This window comes from Melanostigma gelatinosum (genome assembly GCF_949748355.1).
Source record: "Melanostigma gelatinosum genome assembly, chromosome: 9".
NCBI classification, from domain to species: domain Eukaryota; kingdom Metazoa; phylum Chordata; class Actinopteri; order Perciformes; family Zoarcidae; genus Melanostigma; species Melanostigma gelatinosum.
Window position 1 is genome coordinate 10,863,034 of NC_136642.1, and position 14,060 is coordinate 10,877,093.

Here is a 14,060-nt window from a genome sequence, read left to right on the forward strand (position 1 = left end):
ACTGGACTATAAATTAATAAACTTGTCACATCTTTCTTTCAAGTTTCATAACAGCCCAGACACATTATGCAAGCTGTGGTGCAGACAAAATCAATACGTACCTGGCTGATGTCCTGTTTTAAATTTAAAAAACACACAAAACGGAGCTCACTGGTGTCCATTGTTGCACCTTCACGTCCTTGAAGTGCAGGGCGGGGACACCCAGAAATAATGTCAGCAGGCTAATTGTGTCCCCCACACAATGAGCCTGTTGTTCAGTGACTTCGGGGTATTTTGGGCAAGTTTAGGTTACCGTATACTTTTAATTCAGGAGCATTCACATACCAGAGGCATGTATACACTTAACAGCGTTGACATCTTGGCTTATAACCCTGATGATATAAAGTGACGTTAAAATGTTTAAACTTTAATACCAATGACATCCACCGAGCGTTAGCTAGCAGGACGACAGGCTGTTAGTCGGCTGAACAACTTAACTCTTGTAGTTTAACAGTCACCTTCACGGGACACCTACGCTTGAGAGATACTTTCACGAATGCTGTGCGGCCTTTGACATATCTATCAGAAACTAAATGCGTTAAAGTTACGAATCTTTACGGTGAACAAACGTAATAGACAAACGCCAGCTAATGTTGTGAATACAGTAGCTAACGTAAACTGATGCTTGACAGCGTTGTCAGTTACAACGCTAGTTAGCAGCGGCTAGCAGTGTGCTACTCAACACAATGACCTAAGTTTAACCTAATTTACGGAACTGTTAAAACTGTATCCTCTTGGAAATGACTAGACACCACCACGGGTGTTCTGAAAAAGCCCCATTTAACGTTGCATTTACCGGTATGTTTAAGGAGGTATAACCAAGTCAGCGCACAACGTTAAGCTAACAGTTTGGATTCTTTCAAGCCGGACTAACACGAGCAACTGCTAACTTTTAAAGTTATATCTTTGCCCAACACCGGCTTTGAAGGAGCCAAGTTAAATGTTATATATCAAAGCACAATTACCTCATCTTGTCTCCCCACCCTCACAGATAGTCGCTTGCTCTGGAAACTGTAGCTCGCTGCAGGATGTGTGTGGAGACGCAGCAGCAACAGCTTTGAGCGGCGGACAGGAAGTCCAATGGCGATAAAGGAAAACACTGCGACACCCACCGACAGTCTCCAATCATTCACAGACCACTTGCTGGGTAAGCAAGTTTTTTCCCCTCTTGGCCAAGTCGTTATCAATACTGATCATGCGATTAGTGACGTCAGATATACGTTCAAATTGGCTGAACTGGGAATAAAGGGATGCATGTAAAGTTGTAAATAAGAGGTCTTAACTTGATCTCCGTCCTCTCCGGTGACGTCAACCCGCATGACACCTTCTGCTTAAAAATCAGTGACAGGTGTATTTGCAAGCTTTAAAAAACCACAAACACAAAAGAGAACTAATTTTGTACAGTCGCTTTTTTTTATTTGTATCAGATTGCATGGAAAATCAAGACACGCACTAGTTCTTGTAGCCACGGCTGGCTCTGCGACCACGAGCTCTCTCGAACTTCCTGCCCTTGGAGCGGATGTAGGGCCTGGAAAACAGGAGGAATAGGTTAGTATGAAGTTCACATAATACAGTTATGCATACAATATATGCGTTAATATTTTTGGCTCCATCAATGCTGCCGTACAAATGGCCGCAAACTGAATCTAGCACACTATTTACAATCACTAAAATGGTCAAAGAATCATCATTAAACACAATTTTCCTCTTACTTTGGAGAGGTGTGGCAATTTACATGTCACAAAACTAAAAGCACAAAGGTAAATTGTAAAATGAATGACGAATCTATAACAGAGACTGACATTGTTAATGTTATAGTAACAGCTGTGCGTTTCCTACAAGTCAAAATGTCTTCTCTGAAAACAGCCGTTCTCTGTAAAACTAATGAATCTACCTTCCTCCAACTATGCAACTATGTATAACAGCACAAAATACTTTTAAACTACATTGGGGTTATCTTGGTGAACTCCCAGAATTCAACCGAACAGCCCGTCTCACAGGCTGATTGATTATAATTTTCAGCTGATTATACACCAAAGAAAACACTTATATTCCATTTCTACCAATATATAAATGCAACTCACTGTTGCTTTAAGTAACAAAGAGGAGATTCATGTTATTAGTTAAACCTGTGCCGTCCCCTCTGTGAACGCTTGATTACTTGCTTCTTCACAAAATAAACCAATGGATAATGATATCATTGCCCCGGCAACTCAAAATGTAATCTAACCACATGTACACATCAAATTACATCTGTGACCTGAATGCCAAGTTATTTTTAGTGCCGTATAAGAGTTGGGACAAATGCTGTATATATTTAGTCAATATGGTATCAACTAGAACATCAGACCACTCAGAATGCTGAATGTATAAACCTGACTTTTCAGTGTAGTTTCTATAAGAAAACCATCGTCTTCTATTTGGGCCAATTTGGGAGCCTGATAGATAGATTGATATACTGCTGCAATAAAAGATTTTGCTGGGACAGATTAACGCAAACATTTTGCTTTGTGTTTGACAAAGAGAACCAACACATCAACTATACACGTACTTGGTGTGGCTGTGGGGAGTTCCAGGGGCTTTTCCGAAGTGCCTGTACACCTCTCTGCCTTTACGGGGTCCTGAAAAACAAACGTGTTATGATTAAAACATACAAATGATATACAGCATCTAAAAAAAAAAAAATCCATTACCTGAGAAGTATTTTCAATTCATAACTTTAATGCCAACATGCCACATTTTGCACCCACTTGTGGAAAAGATTGAATTAAGCACACAATCCTCAAATTACAGGTTTGACTGAGCTTAAGAGTGGCTGAGTGATCTATTACAGTTCAGATCACTAAATAAAAAAAAAAGAATCTGGAGTAATGTTGAGAATGAAAAGTGATAAATGTGAGTTTCCAATTTAGTGGTTACCGTACTTTTCGGACAATAAGCCGCTACTTTTTACCCCACGCTTTGAGGCATTGTCTTATAGTCCGGTGCGATTTATAATACGGATTTTTCTGTAGCTTTCCTCCGCCACAACAACAACCGCAACTTCCGGTTCCGGTCTAACACAACATTTACTACCTCCCGACACAGAACAGTTGCTACCAGCAACCCCTCTGCTACCAGCTGTTACTGACAGGGTCGCTACAATATGGATGAAGTACCTTTGACCTACCTCTCACTAGGACTGTTAACAAAAAAGGTTGAACGGCAAGATGCTTTTAACAGTACATGTCCGACTCGCTAGCTTCTAAGCTAATTTTAACATTACGGCCAATGGGGAAATGCTAACCGCGATTAGCATTAGCGAATATATAATATATCTTCGTACATCTTTTCATGCAGACATACTTGCATTACAGACCAAGGTCTCTCAAGGCTACCAAACGAAAAGCAATGAGGCAATAACTGTTGTTGCTCATAGCTCTGAATAGCTGTTGTGCTGGCAGCAACTGGCCAAGCCAGTTAGCCGTTAATGCTATTCAGAGCTATGAGCAACGTAGACACGCTGCATGAGAACAGCAACTTTTTCTCAAGTCTGCCAGTGGATCCTAACAGCGTGGAGCAGTGTGAAAGAATCCACCATCACCAACAGGTTCCGAAAGGCTGGACTGCTGCGAGATGAGGACAGCGCAATGAGGAGGACAGCGCAAGCTCAAGGGCGTATTTGCCTCGGGAGCAAAGTGAGGGTGCAGACGAAACACGGACTGCAAGCACGAACGAAGCAATTCTGAGGCTGTTTAATTCCGACACTGAAGAAGAGGACTTCAATGGTTTTGGTGCACAGGAGGACGAAGGCGATAGCGATCAATAGCGATCCTGCGTGTTTTTGTGTGCGAGAAATAAATCATCTTGGTTTGCAATATAACTCTGCATTTGGGTCCTTGAACACACCACATCATGAACCGGTAGGTATGTCTGTGTGAAGCATGAAAAGACATACGGTACAAAGGTGGATACAAAGATATATTATATTCTCTAATGCTAATCGCTAATGCTAATCGCGGGTAGCATTTGGGCTTATAGTCCGATGTGGCTTATATAAGTAAATATTCAGTTTTCTTCTCAAACTTAGAGGGTGGGGCCTATATACCGGTGCGACTTATAGTCCGGAAAGTACGGTAATTTTGATGGCATGTTTTGACAGTTTCTAAAACCACACTTAATGATTATTTCCAGTAAACTCACACTGGCACTCGATGCTGTAGTTTACCATTTGTTAATATTTATGACTTTAAAAGGAGAAGCCCGTCATATAGAACATAACGTTGAGACATTAAGGTCTCTTAAGTCTGACTAACTCAAATGAACAGTGCTCAACAAATAATTAATTGCCAAAAATCAGTTCAGATCACAGATAAAACCCGCTTTCATAATGCGGCAATCACATAGAATCAGGTAGACAAACACCGTCTGGACAGCTTGAAAAAAACCCCAACAAACATTTGCCATCGTCTGCCTGATTTCATGTGAATGCAGCAAAATACATGGCGTACTCTACCGTATTATCATGACATTACAGACTAAGTTCCCTTATAAGTGCCTCCTTAAATCAACAGATGTGTGGACTAAAAGGGCAGTCCTTAAAAATCCTTTCATGCAAAAAGGAAACATACACGTTGCCTCTCATCCTTGCAAACACTTGTCTTAAGTGCCCAGAAGTACAAGTTAACACGAGTAGCCTTATTGGCAATCTTAACTGCTATTCCCAACTGACTATGCTACAGGACTAAATGTGGGCTTGATTTGTAGACCACCATGGTGGACAAAGTTCCCCCAGCACCAATGGGACAGCAAGGGCTTACTTTATCCTGGTATATCAATATGAATAGAACCAATGTTTAGTTACCTGACAGCAGCACTGTGCCTTGTCCTTTGGGTGAGGCCAAAGCCAGCTGGTCAAAGGTCATCACCTCACCGCCTGACTTTAGGATTCTGCGACGGGCACCATCAGTTACCCTCAGAGCGCAGATCTGTGGGAGAACAAACGGGACGTGAGGACTTTCTCAGAGACAACACAGCATTGAGGAATGATCCTCAGTTGACTGAATGGTATCTTTATGGGGAAAAAAACAACATAATAGGTGAAGTTTGCTTTGATACCTTGAGCTTCGGGATATCCTGGATCCTGACATCATCAGTGACTGATCCCACAACAACAGCGATTCTGTTCTCACGGCCAGGCATCCTCATCTTACGGATCTGGATGCAACGGAAGCAAAATCAGAAATTCAGCAACCGACACTGGGCTGAGACACCTTTAACATTAGAACTTCTTATCAGTTATTTTAATATTCCTATTTTACAACCAGTTTAACTTTATTTCATACATATCCATTATCGTTAAGGGGTAATGCAACATGAGAGCCAAATTAACACTGACTAACAACTTCAATCCAAATTTAACCCAATCCGAATTACATCATGAAAGTCAGACCCTTAACTCAAGTCACCTACTGCTACGCTTTCACTCCAATATAAATGTCTGTGTATCTCAACACACAAAATTCAGTGTCGTATTTTGAAGTTCACACCAGGCCAAGGCACTAACATCTAAGTAATCAGAACACTTTGACAGAATTGTACTGATGGTGGAAACACAATTTCATACACTGACAAATAAACTGTATTTGATGCAGATCTGTTATATCGGCACTCACACTGATCAGGCGGTTCTGATCTGTGCATCAATAAAAACAGTCAACCCAAATGTTCCATGTCCAAAATGCTTTGCAGTCTTAATAATTTAGTTTACATATCTAATAATGGCAAACAAACAGACTCATAAGTGGTGGGCAGGATGAGAGCCAGTTGATTACTGACCAGGCGGGAGATGGAGATGGGCGGCCTGTTGGTCCGGCTCATGAAGAGCCTCCTCAGGACCACCTTGTTGAAGGGAGCATTTGAGCGGCGGGCCAGGAACCGGTACAACTGTAAGAACCCAACAGGACAGTTAGGAACATCAACTCAGAAGTTACTGTGCCAAGATGACAAAATAAGATGTACGTGTAGTGTGAAGCATGTGTAAATCTAAGTTACCTTGACCAGAAGCCTCAGGTAGATGTCCTGGCTCTTTGGCTCTTTCCTGTGCACCTTACGGTCCTTGTTGTGTCTGATGTCGACTCCCTTGAAAAGTAAACAAACATGAATACAACAAATAGTAGCTATAACAGATTAACAACCAGCCCCTATAAGTATAATCTTTAGCATTACACTGAGACTAAGGGCACCCAGGAGGCTCCACAGGCCAGTTCACACGTTGACTCTCCACAGCTAACTGCTAGCACGCGCAGGCACAGTCAACGAGCGTACACTTCAAAGTGTCTGAATTTGACATTTGGGAACTTAGCTTAATTTTGGGGCAAATTAAAAACCATGAACATAATATTCCGCTTCCTGAAGCGCTTTTATTGCTCGTTTCTGGTCCACTGGTTCGCGTTGAAGCGGCTGTGTGGACGACACTACATCGGCATCGACCAGGGTAACGTTAAGCTAGTCTCATTTAAATGGTCTAATAACAGGAAATCATGCCAGGACTGTATCATAAATTATGTTTAAAACAGGTAAACAATGCCACTATGAACACGAGATGTTTTAATTGAGAGGATGACCGTGGATAGTTACGCTATTGTATTCAACATTTTCTTCTAGCAGTACCTACCATCTTGGGCTCAGAGCGAAAAGGGAAAAGGAAGAGCTGAGGTCTCGCGATAAACACTGCGCTGAAATCTCGAGTCTCTGATTGGTTACAGAGGAGGCGCTTCCTGCAGGACCGCGCCCCCAGTGGTCGAGAGGAGAAGTGTATTACTAATTTGACTTTTTGAAAAAAATAAATCTCTGTAATTGATTATAATGACATTTATTTTGTATAGATATGATTAAGCCTGGTTAATAGGCTATTTCATTATTTATCCATTATTTTCTGGACCTTATTTTAACATTCTTACTATATGCTCTATACTGTCCTGTTACGTACTGTACTGTAATGCCAATTCATTTAAAATGCAATTTATTCAAATATCCTATTTGCAGGCAAGAAATACTGTCCGCTCTGTTAAATATCTTGGCCATTAACATGAGGTGCCAAAAAATATGAAGTTCTGTTTCTGTTTGTTTATGACAGAAGGAGCTAATTATACACGAGTATACGATTAGCTTCTTGATAAAATGTTTCAAAAGAAAAGAAGAATCACATATGAAACAAATTAAACAATAACTTTTTTTTTTGTTTAAAAATGTATGGCAACATCAACAAAGTTATTCATAGCACACAGACAAAACGTAATGAGGACTTAACAGCTTGGTTGTTCTCTGTTTTCTCAGAGTTTTCTCTACAAAACGAGTACCAGCAATGCTTAAATCTGATGGATCATTGTAATTTACATTTGGATACAGTATTCTGTTAGGAGACATGGAAATAACAAAAACCCATAACAATGCAGGCTGATTCACATAGATGTGACCTTTATCTTTTTCCATTGTTTTCTCATTTAATGACTTTACAACTAAATTATTCCCTTAAATAAACCTTTTCTAATGTCACAGTCATTCAAGTTCTCTCCAGTTTATTCAGGTTTGTGGCCACTCTGCTGTCTGAGGTGACACAGGAAGATAGTGAAAACCAGTGCGATGCCTCCCAGAAACACTGTCCGTGCCACAGGGGGGACCAGGGCAAAGTTCACTGCCTAAGATGGTGGAAGAGAGGAAAAGTCATCATTCTACATCTGTATGTGTACTGTGTGTGTGTACATGTCTATGAATCTGTAGCCTGAAAGTGACCAATGATGGGATGAATGAGAATATCTCACCTGCATTGTTGACCAAAACACCACTCCAGTCTGAAGAGAGGGACAGAAGATGGATTTATAGATAAATAGACAGACAGAGGGATGTTTTACATGGCATTAGGAATAAATAATAGTTCACGATCAACTGCACCTTGTAAGATGTCCAGAATTTCTGCCTCCAGTCTTCTAGCGGGTCGTCTTTGTTTTCTAATAGACTTAAACCTAAAATGTAGAGGTGGCTGTTAAATGTTTCACTGATTCCATTGATCCATCTCAGAAAGCATTCTTCAAACCCCCTTTAAATAATATATATCAAATTCATAGTTTAAAAAAATATATATTGTCAGATGAGTAAAAATTGAAACACTTTATTTCACATCATCATCATTTCGGAATCATTTCTATACAATTTCCTGGAAAAACTGAATACATAGACAACTGTGTTCAACTGGTAAACAAATTAATCAATTGCTTGTGTAACCTTAAGAGTGTTTTAGTCAGCAGGTCAGATGTGCAAAAATGTAAAAATACCGGCCACCAATTCAATGTTCGGTATACAGAGAGCAACGTTTACAATATTAAAGAACAATCACTTTTCACTGGATTCATATAGAGCATTCTTTTTGAAGGACATAACTAATTCCCCAAAACTTATGAACAAATCGATGCTGTAGCTACAATTTAGGACACCATATCTTCAGAATAAGAGGGGAGCTTAGTGACACGAAGAGGACATTTTAAAATAACACACTTACAGCTGCATCTTTTATTGATGGTGATTCTGATTTTGGGGGTTTTAAAATAAATGGGATTAATAAAGTGAAAACAATTGCAATTTCCTCAATGCTATTTGCTTAAATAGTTTATGAATATGTTAATCATGGCTTAAATAAGCTTTGTAACACACTTACCAATGTAAAAGGCACTGACAGTGAGAGGAGCTGCGATCAGCTGATCCACCACTACTTTCCCTGTCACTGCCTTGACTCCGCCTCCGGGCAGCATCCTCTCCAGCCATCGGAGCCAGTGGTAGTTGAAGTTCGCATGGAAACAGAAGCCGACAGTCGCCACTCGAGCCGTCTGACACCAGTTGATAGCAGCCGGATCCTCTGATGCGGATCCTGCAGCATGTTTCCCACCCAGCACACGCTGTTGTATGAGGTCAGCAGAGGCAAACAGCGTGGTGTATCCCAGGACGTTACTGATGTACGGATGAGCCTTGAACACAGCCCAGGCCCGGTTCATGGTGCAAAATCTGATGAGAGACAATTCAATAAAAATGCAATAAAGCCACTGGGTATGACTGATTTGCAATATGGTATTTTAAGTGAGGAATGCTTTGAAATACATGTTCACATTAAGCAAATGTTGAGAGAAATTATCAATGATGGCCAAAATAACATGACATAATGTGTGTCACTCACTATTACTGATGGAAGTGACATGTTTAAAACCACTCTAATTTACAGCTTTTACCCAAGAAGAAGTTAAACTTACCTTTCAGCAGCTCTTCTCAACCCCTCCTTCTATTTACAAAGCTCAAAGCTCTTTTCTGATTGGTTCTGTTGGACGGGGAGGAGGAGGAGCTGAGACTAAGGTCTTCTCACCAGGTCAAAGTTCTGCCAATGTTGTAGAGAACGAGTGATAAGACCTTTATCAGCCCGCTGGAGAAGAATCTGAGAAAATAGCATGTGAGAAAGTGTCAAGCTGTTTTACTGACACGTAGACTGATATAACTGACTGAATCTCCAGTAGCGTTGTCCATTACCTTATCGTGAGGCTAAAAGCCACTTAAGTCACATCTGTGTAGAACAATAAATGCAACTCACCATTGATATTTCTCACTTGGTGAAGTGCTAAAGTTGAGACCACAGCAGAAGGTTTACTGTGCAGCTCTCTGGTCAGAGGCACATGTGGTGTTACTATAAATAGATGCCACTCCTGCAGCAATGCTGCCATGCTTTGAGTAAAGCACCATAAGATGCACAAAACCTTCATTGAGTTAGAGTGAAGAAGGAAGACATGTTGCGTTGTTTGAGATAAAGTGTCTTGAACAAATTAAGATGAAGAATAGTACAAGATGTGTGTAACACAATACACGAGTACAACTATTCTGGGACAATGTAAAGGCAACGAAAGACATTATCTCGTTAGGACTAACTACTGTGATGTATATATTAAGGGAACATTGAGGAGGTTATTCAAAGAAGAGATGGATACAAAAATGTTGCCTGTAGCCACCAAAAAAATATCAGACATTGGAGTAAAGTTGAACTTACTCAGGGTGAGGTCATTTTAAAAGGTGAAATGTGGAAGAAGAAAAAAAGAAAAAATGCACCTAAAGTTGTATTATTATTCCTCTTTGTGAAAAGGTCAGCCTCTTTCTGCACCCACCTGCTGCCATAGATATGTACAATTCTGTACGTGGAAGGTTTGCTGTTGAATTGGAAAGGTCAATTAAAGGCAGTAGCAACCATCTTCGCTCTTCCCTCTGAGAATGTGATAATTAGGGCCAGAGTTTAAGTTGATCAATTAAGGGCTCGTTAACTGTCTCAACTGGTGCGTTTGTGTTTCCCAGTATTTAACAAGCTGCCTTTAGTGTGGCACACAATGGAGACGTGTGCCCACACCTCCACGAGCGGTTGGCTTCTCAGATAATTGCCTCTTTCTTTTCAGAGCCTCCCATCGTGTCTCACTTCCTCTACCGCAATCAATTTGCCGAGTGGCTTTCTATTCATGCTGCTGGAAAAAGAAGAAGGTGAATTTACATTGGGCGCTTGTGTCACTTGGACTTAATTTGCACACACAAGACACACACAATACATGCAAAGACATACATCAGCAATTAAATGACCACTCCTCTCTCTCCCTCTGAGGCAGCCCGCCACCGTCGAGCTGAGTCCTCAGTGCAGTTCGTAGGACGATTCGAAGACACACAGCCGCAACCTGACGAGGAATAAGGTAAACAGGATTTTATTTAATTTTTCTATTGAGCTGAACTGAATGGAACAAAGCAAAACACAACAAACTGCAGCTACCGCATGTTTTTAATGTTTCAATCCTCTAGTAACAGTAATGAGAGGCAGTGGGTGACAAGTATTCAGATCTTTTACTTCAGCAAAAGTAGCAATACCACAGTGTAAAAATACTTCATTACTACAAGTCCTGAATTCAACATTTTAAGTAAAAGTTCATACTTTTGTAAAGAAAATGGTTCATATAGGTGTCATATTATTATTGATGTCAGATATTATTGAGTAAGTATTCCCATTAATGTGTCAGCAGCCTGTTATGTTGCAGCTGGTTGAGGTGAATCCATTTTTAACTCATACTGTACTTTTGAGTCGATTAATACAGCAATGCATTGTATTTTATAAACTCAGCATATGTTTTGTGGTAATCTGCAGAGTAACTAACTACAGCTGTGAAACAAATGTAATAGTGTAAAAGGATTTATTCTGAAATGGGTTTTAGCCAAAAATGGAAATACACAAGTAAATGTATACAATTTGTAAATAACATGTTGAAACTAGTTTATTTCCAAGAGAGCTATGTGCTGTTTTGTTGCTTTAGATTTCTAATATTTATTAAATGCATAATTAATGTGAGATGTTTTGGGCATTTTTCTCATGTTAAATCACTCAAAGTGCAAATCACTTGATCTGACAATCACAGTATTGTCTTTTTTTTATCCTTTCATGTCTTAATCCTTTTCTGTCTCGTTCTCTTTAAACGTGTCTCTCTCTCTCTCTCTCTTTCAGCCATGCGACCAGCGATCTCTGTGACTCTTGAGCCCGGGTTGGAGAGAGGAGTCCCGTGGGGTCGAGACCTCTACACCTTTGTAACTTCAGCAGCGGGTCACATGATGAGGACTCTTCAGAAACCCCGGAAGAACCGACCATCCAAACGGCAGGTCAACCACCGGCGCTTCCTGCACAACATGATCCAGAGGTGTGTGGCAGCATCAGACAAGCACTGAAATCAACTGATAGTAAAATGGAAAACAGAAAAAAACTCAACATTATGTGCGACGCTAACCTGCTAACAGACATGAGAGTGGTATCAATCTTTTAATTTCAATCTCGGCAAGAAAGCCAGTAAGCTGTTTCCCCAAAATGTGAATTTATTCTTTTGAGGTTACACAGAAACTAGACAACTGTTGTTCAATATTTCCGTGTCTCCTCGTCTGTTTCTCTCAACAGAAAGTTTGCAGACATCGAAGCAGCGAACCATCGGCTGGCATCTGCTCTTTATTTCAAGGATGAGGAAAAAAATGTCTCCTCCCCGACATTGCAGCAGCCAGAGACCCTTGACCAGTCAGGTAGCCCCCAAAGTGGTTATCTACAAGACCCAGATGAATGCAGTGCTCACACAGATGTAGATGGCATCTCTAAGCCCAGGAGTGACGTCTCTGTTGCCTCACATGAAACTGAACTCAGTGAAGAGAAGCCGCCAGACTCAGGACATCTTTGGAAACAACACCCCAAATCACAGCGCACCACTTTCACTGCTAGAAAGAACAACCAGAGCAAAAAGAGACAGAAAAAAGAGACGAGAAATCAACCATCATCATCATCGTTGTCATCTGTGAGCTCCCCAAAAAGTATAGACGATCACCACAGGGCAGAGCTCCTTCATACTGAGCGTCATACTGAGCGTCGCGATGATGAAAGTCATCTGAAGTCAGCCAACAACCTCTCAGAAGACTCTCAAGCAACTCAGCAGGACTCAGGTTTCATCCAGTTCAACCAAAATGTGGACGCCTCTCCCTCCTTCTCTCCAGAGCTCTCTCCGATGTCTCTCGACTTGTGCGACTTCTCGATCAAGATGTTCACAGACATCTCGACCTGCATGCAGGCCCAGAAGAGCATCGCTGGCATTTCAGAGAGTCAGTGGACCGATATCATGGATCTCTTTAGCGTCGGCAGTAAGGATTTAGGAGGCTGCACGGACGTAGAGGCCTATTTTGAAAGTATCTGTGCATGCCAAGGTGACACTGGGCAGGAAGTCGGTGCTGATGATGTGGGATTTGCAGCTCAGTCAGAAAGTTTCGGCAACAGATCTGAGCTGGAGGAACTACACTGTGAGACAGGTGAGTACAGATATCAATACAGATGCCATGGAGATCAAGGATTGTCCACAAACCACTTCCTGCGTGATCAGAGGAGCTCGCAGGCGCCGAAACAAAATGAAGACGCTGCAGAGACACAGTTTAACCATTTTAAGCCAAACCAAGAGACAGACATACTTCAAAACGAGTTCCCCGCATCGGTCACCCACCACTACTACACCTCGGAGCTGCAGACGTACCAGCATCCTCAGGTGGAGAGTCCCTGTATGCTGGTAAATAACCAAAAGTTTACACCATTTGAGGGCGTAGCTCAATCATTCTCTGTACCGCTTCATAATCCTGAGCACCGTCCCATACCAACACCGCCCAATGAGGATGAGTGGCTGTTCACTGATATCTTAAAGGACAGGAAGTCACTGGACTGCATGTCGTTTTAGTGAGCGGTTTGCTAGAGAGAGCATTTTCTTATTCAAAGCATTACTTGGGACTTTCTTAGTCATTCATACTTTTTGCAGCATAATTTATCCAGAGGTGTTGTTTGCATTTTGCCCTTAATTTAAACGTCTGAATGTCTTGATCATCATTTGAACACATTTCAGTACAAATCTGACAACGTGAGCTCAATAAGAGCTTTTCAGGATGTGTGCTGCCTGTCAAAGCATTCTGTTTAAATCTCAGTTTTTTGTTGTTGTAAATACTGTGAAATTGTTTTTAATAAGCTTTCAGACTCTTTAGCCTTTACTTAATAAAGGGAGGTATACTTTTGTTCTTATCTTAGAGCAGCACTTTTAATGTATTCAATTGTCTTGTGTTTCTATTGTTTTAAGCTACCTTGCTGCAAAAAGATCAGAAAGGATGGTATTTAAAATCAATTAGAATTACTTTGCGTGAGATTGAACCTCAAATTCAACACATTCACAAATGTCATTTCTTTTTAGTTCAGACACAATTGACTGGCAGTAAATTATAATATATTATCTTATAATACAGTATATCAAACATTTTTATTTGCTCCATTTTTGCACCAAACCTTTTATGTGAAAGCCTTCAACTGTTACTTGAGCTGTGTCTCAATGTGTGTATTGATTACAATGATATTATTGCGTAAGTGTTAAATGTTAATGTTTAAAATCGTGACAAATATTCAGAATGTCAATATGTGAAAGATA

The 14,060-nt window shown here is 40.8% G+C and overlaps 2 protein-coding genes across 2 annotated transcripts; both read right to left on the reverse strand.

Annotated features, from left to right (window-relative positions):
- Positions 1-1,430: 1,430 nt before the first annotated feature.
- Positions 1,431-6,737, reverse strand: rpl18 (ribosomal protein L18). The gene is made up of 7 exons (XM_079275884.1): positions 6,695-6,737; positions 6,073-6,159; positions 5,857-5,964; positions 5,137-5,235; positions 4,883-5,006; positions 2,591-2,660; positions 1,431-1,567 (listed from the first exon to the last, which is right to left on the reverse strand). The coding sequence occupies exons 1-7, from the start codon at positions 6,695-6,697 to the stop codon at positions 1,492-1,494; spliced, it is 567 nt and encodes a 188-aa protein (XP_079132010.1). The 5' UTR covers positions 6,698-6,737; the 3' UTR covers positions 1,431-1,491.
- A 705-nt stretch (positions 6,738-7,442) lies between these two features.
- Positions 7,443-9,452, reverse strand: LOC306782491 (mpv17-like protein). The gene is made up of 5 exons (XM_079275885.1): positions 9,318-9,452; positions 8,732-9,075; positions 7,972-8,042; positions 7,842-7,871; positions 7,443-7,718 (listed from the first exon to the last, which is right to left on the reverse strand). The coding sequence occupies exons 2-5, from the start codon at positions 9,063-9,065 to the stop codon at positions 7,599-7,601; spliced, it is 555 nt and encodes a 184-aa protein (XP_079132011.1). The 5' UTR covers positions 9,066-9,075; positions 9,318-9,452; the 3' UTR covers positions 7,443-7,598.
- Between the last annotated feature and the right edge of the window lie 4,608 nt (positions 9,453-14,060).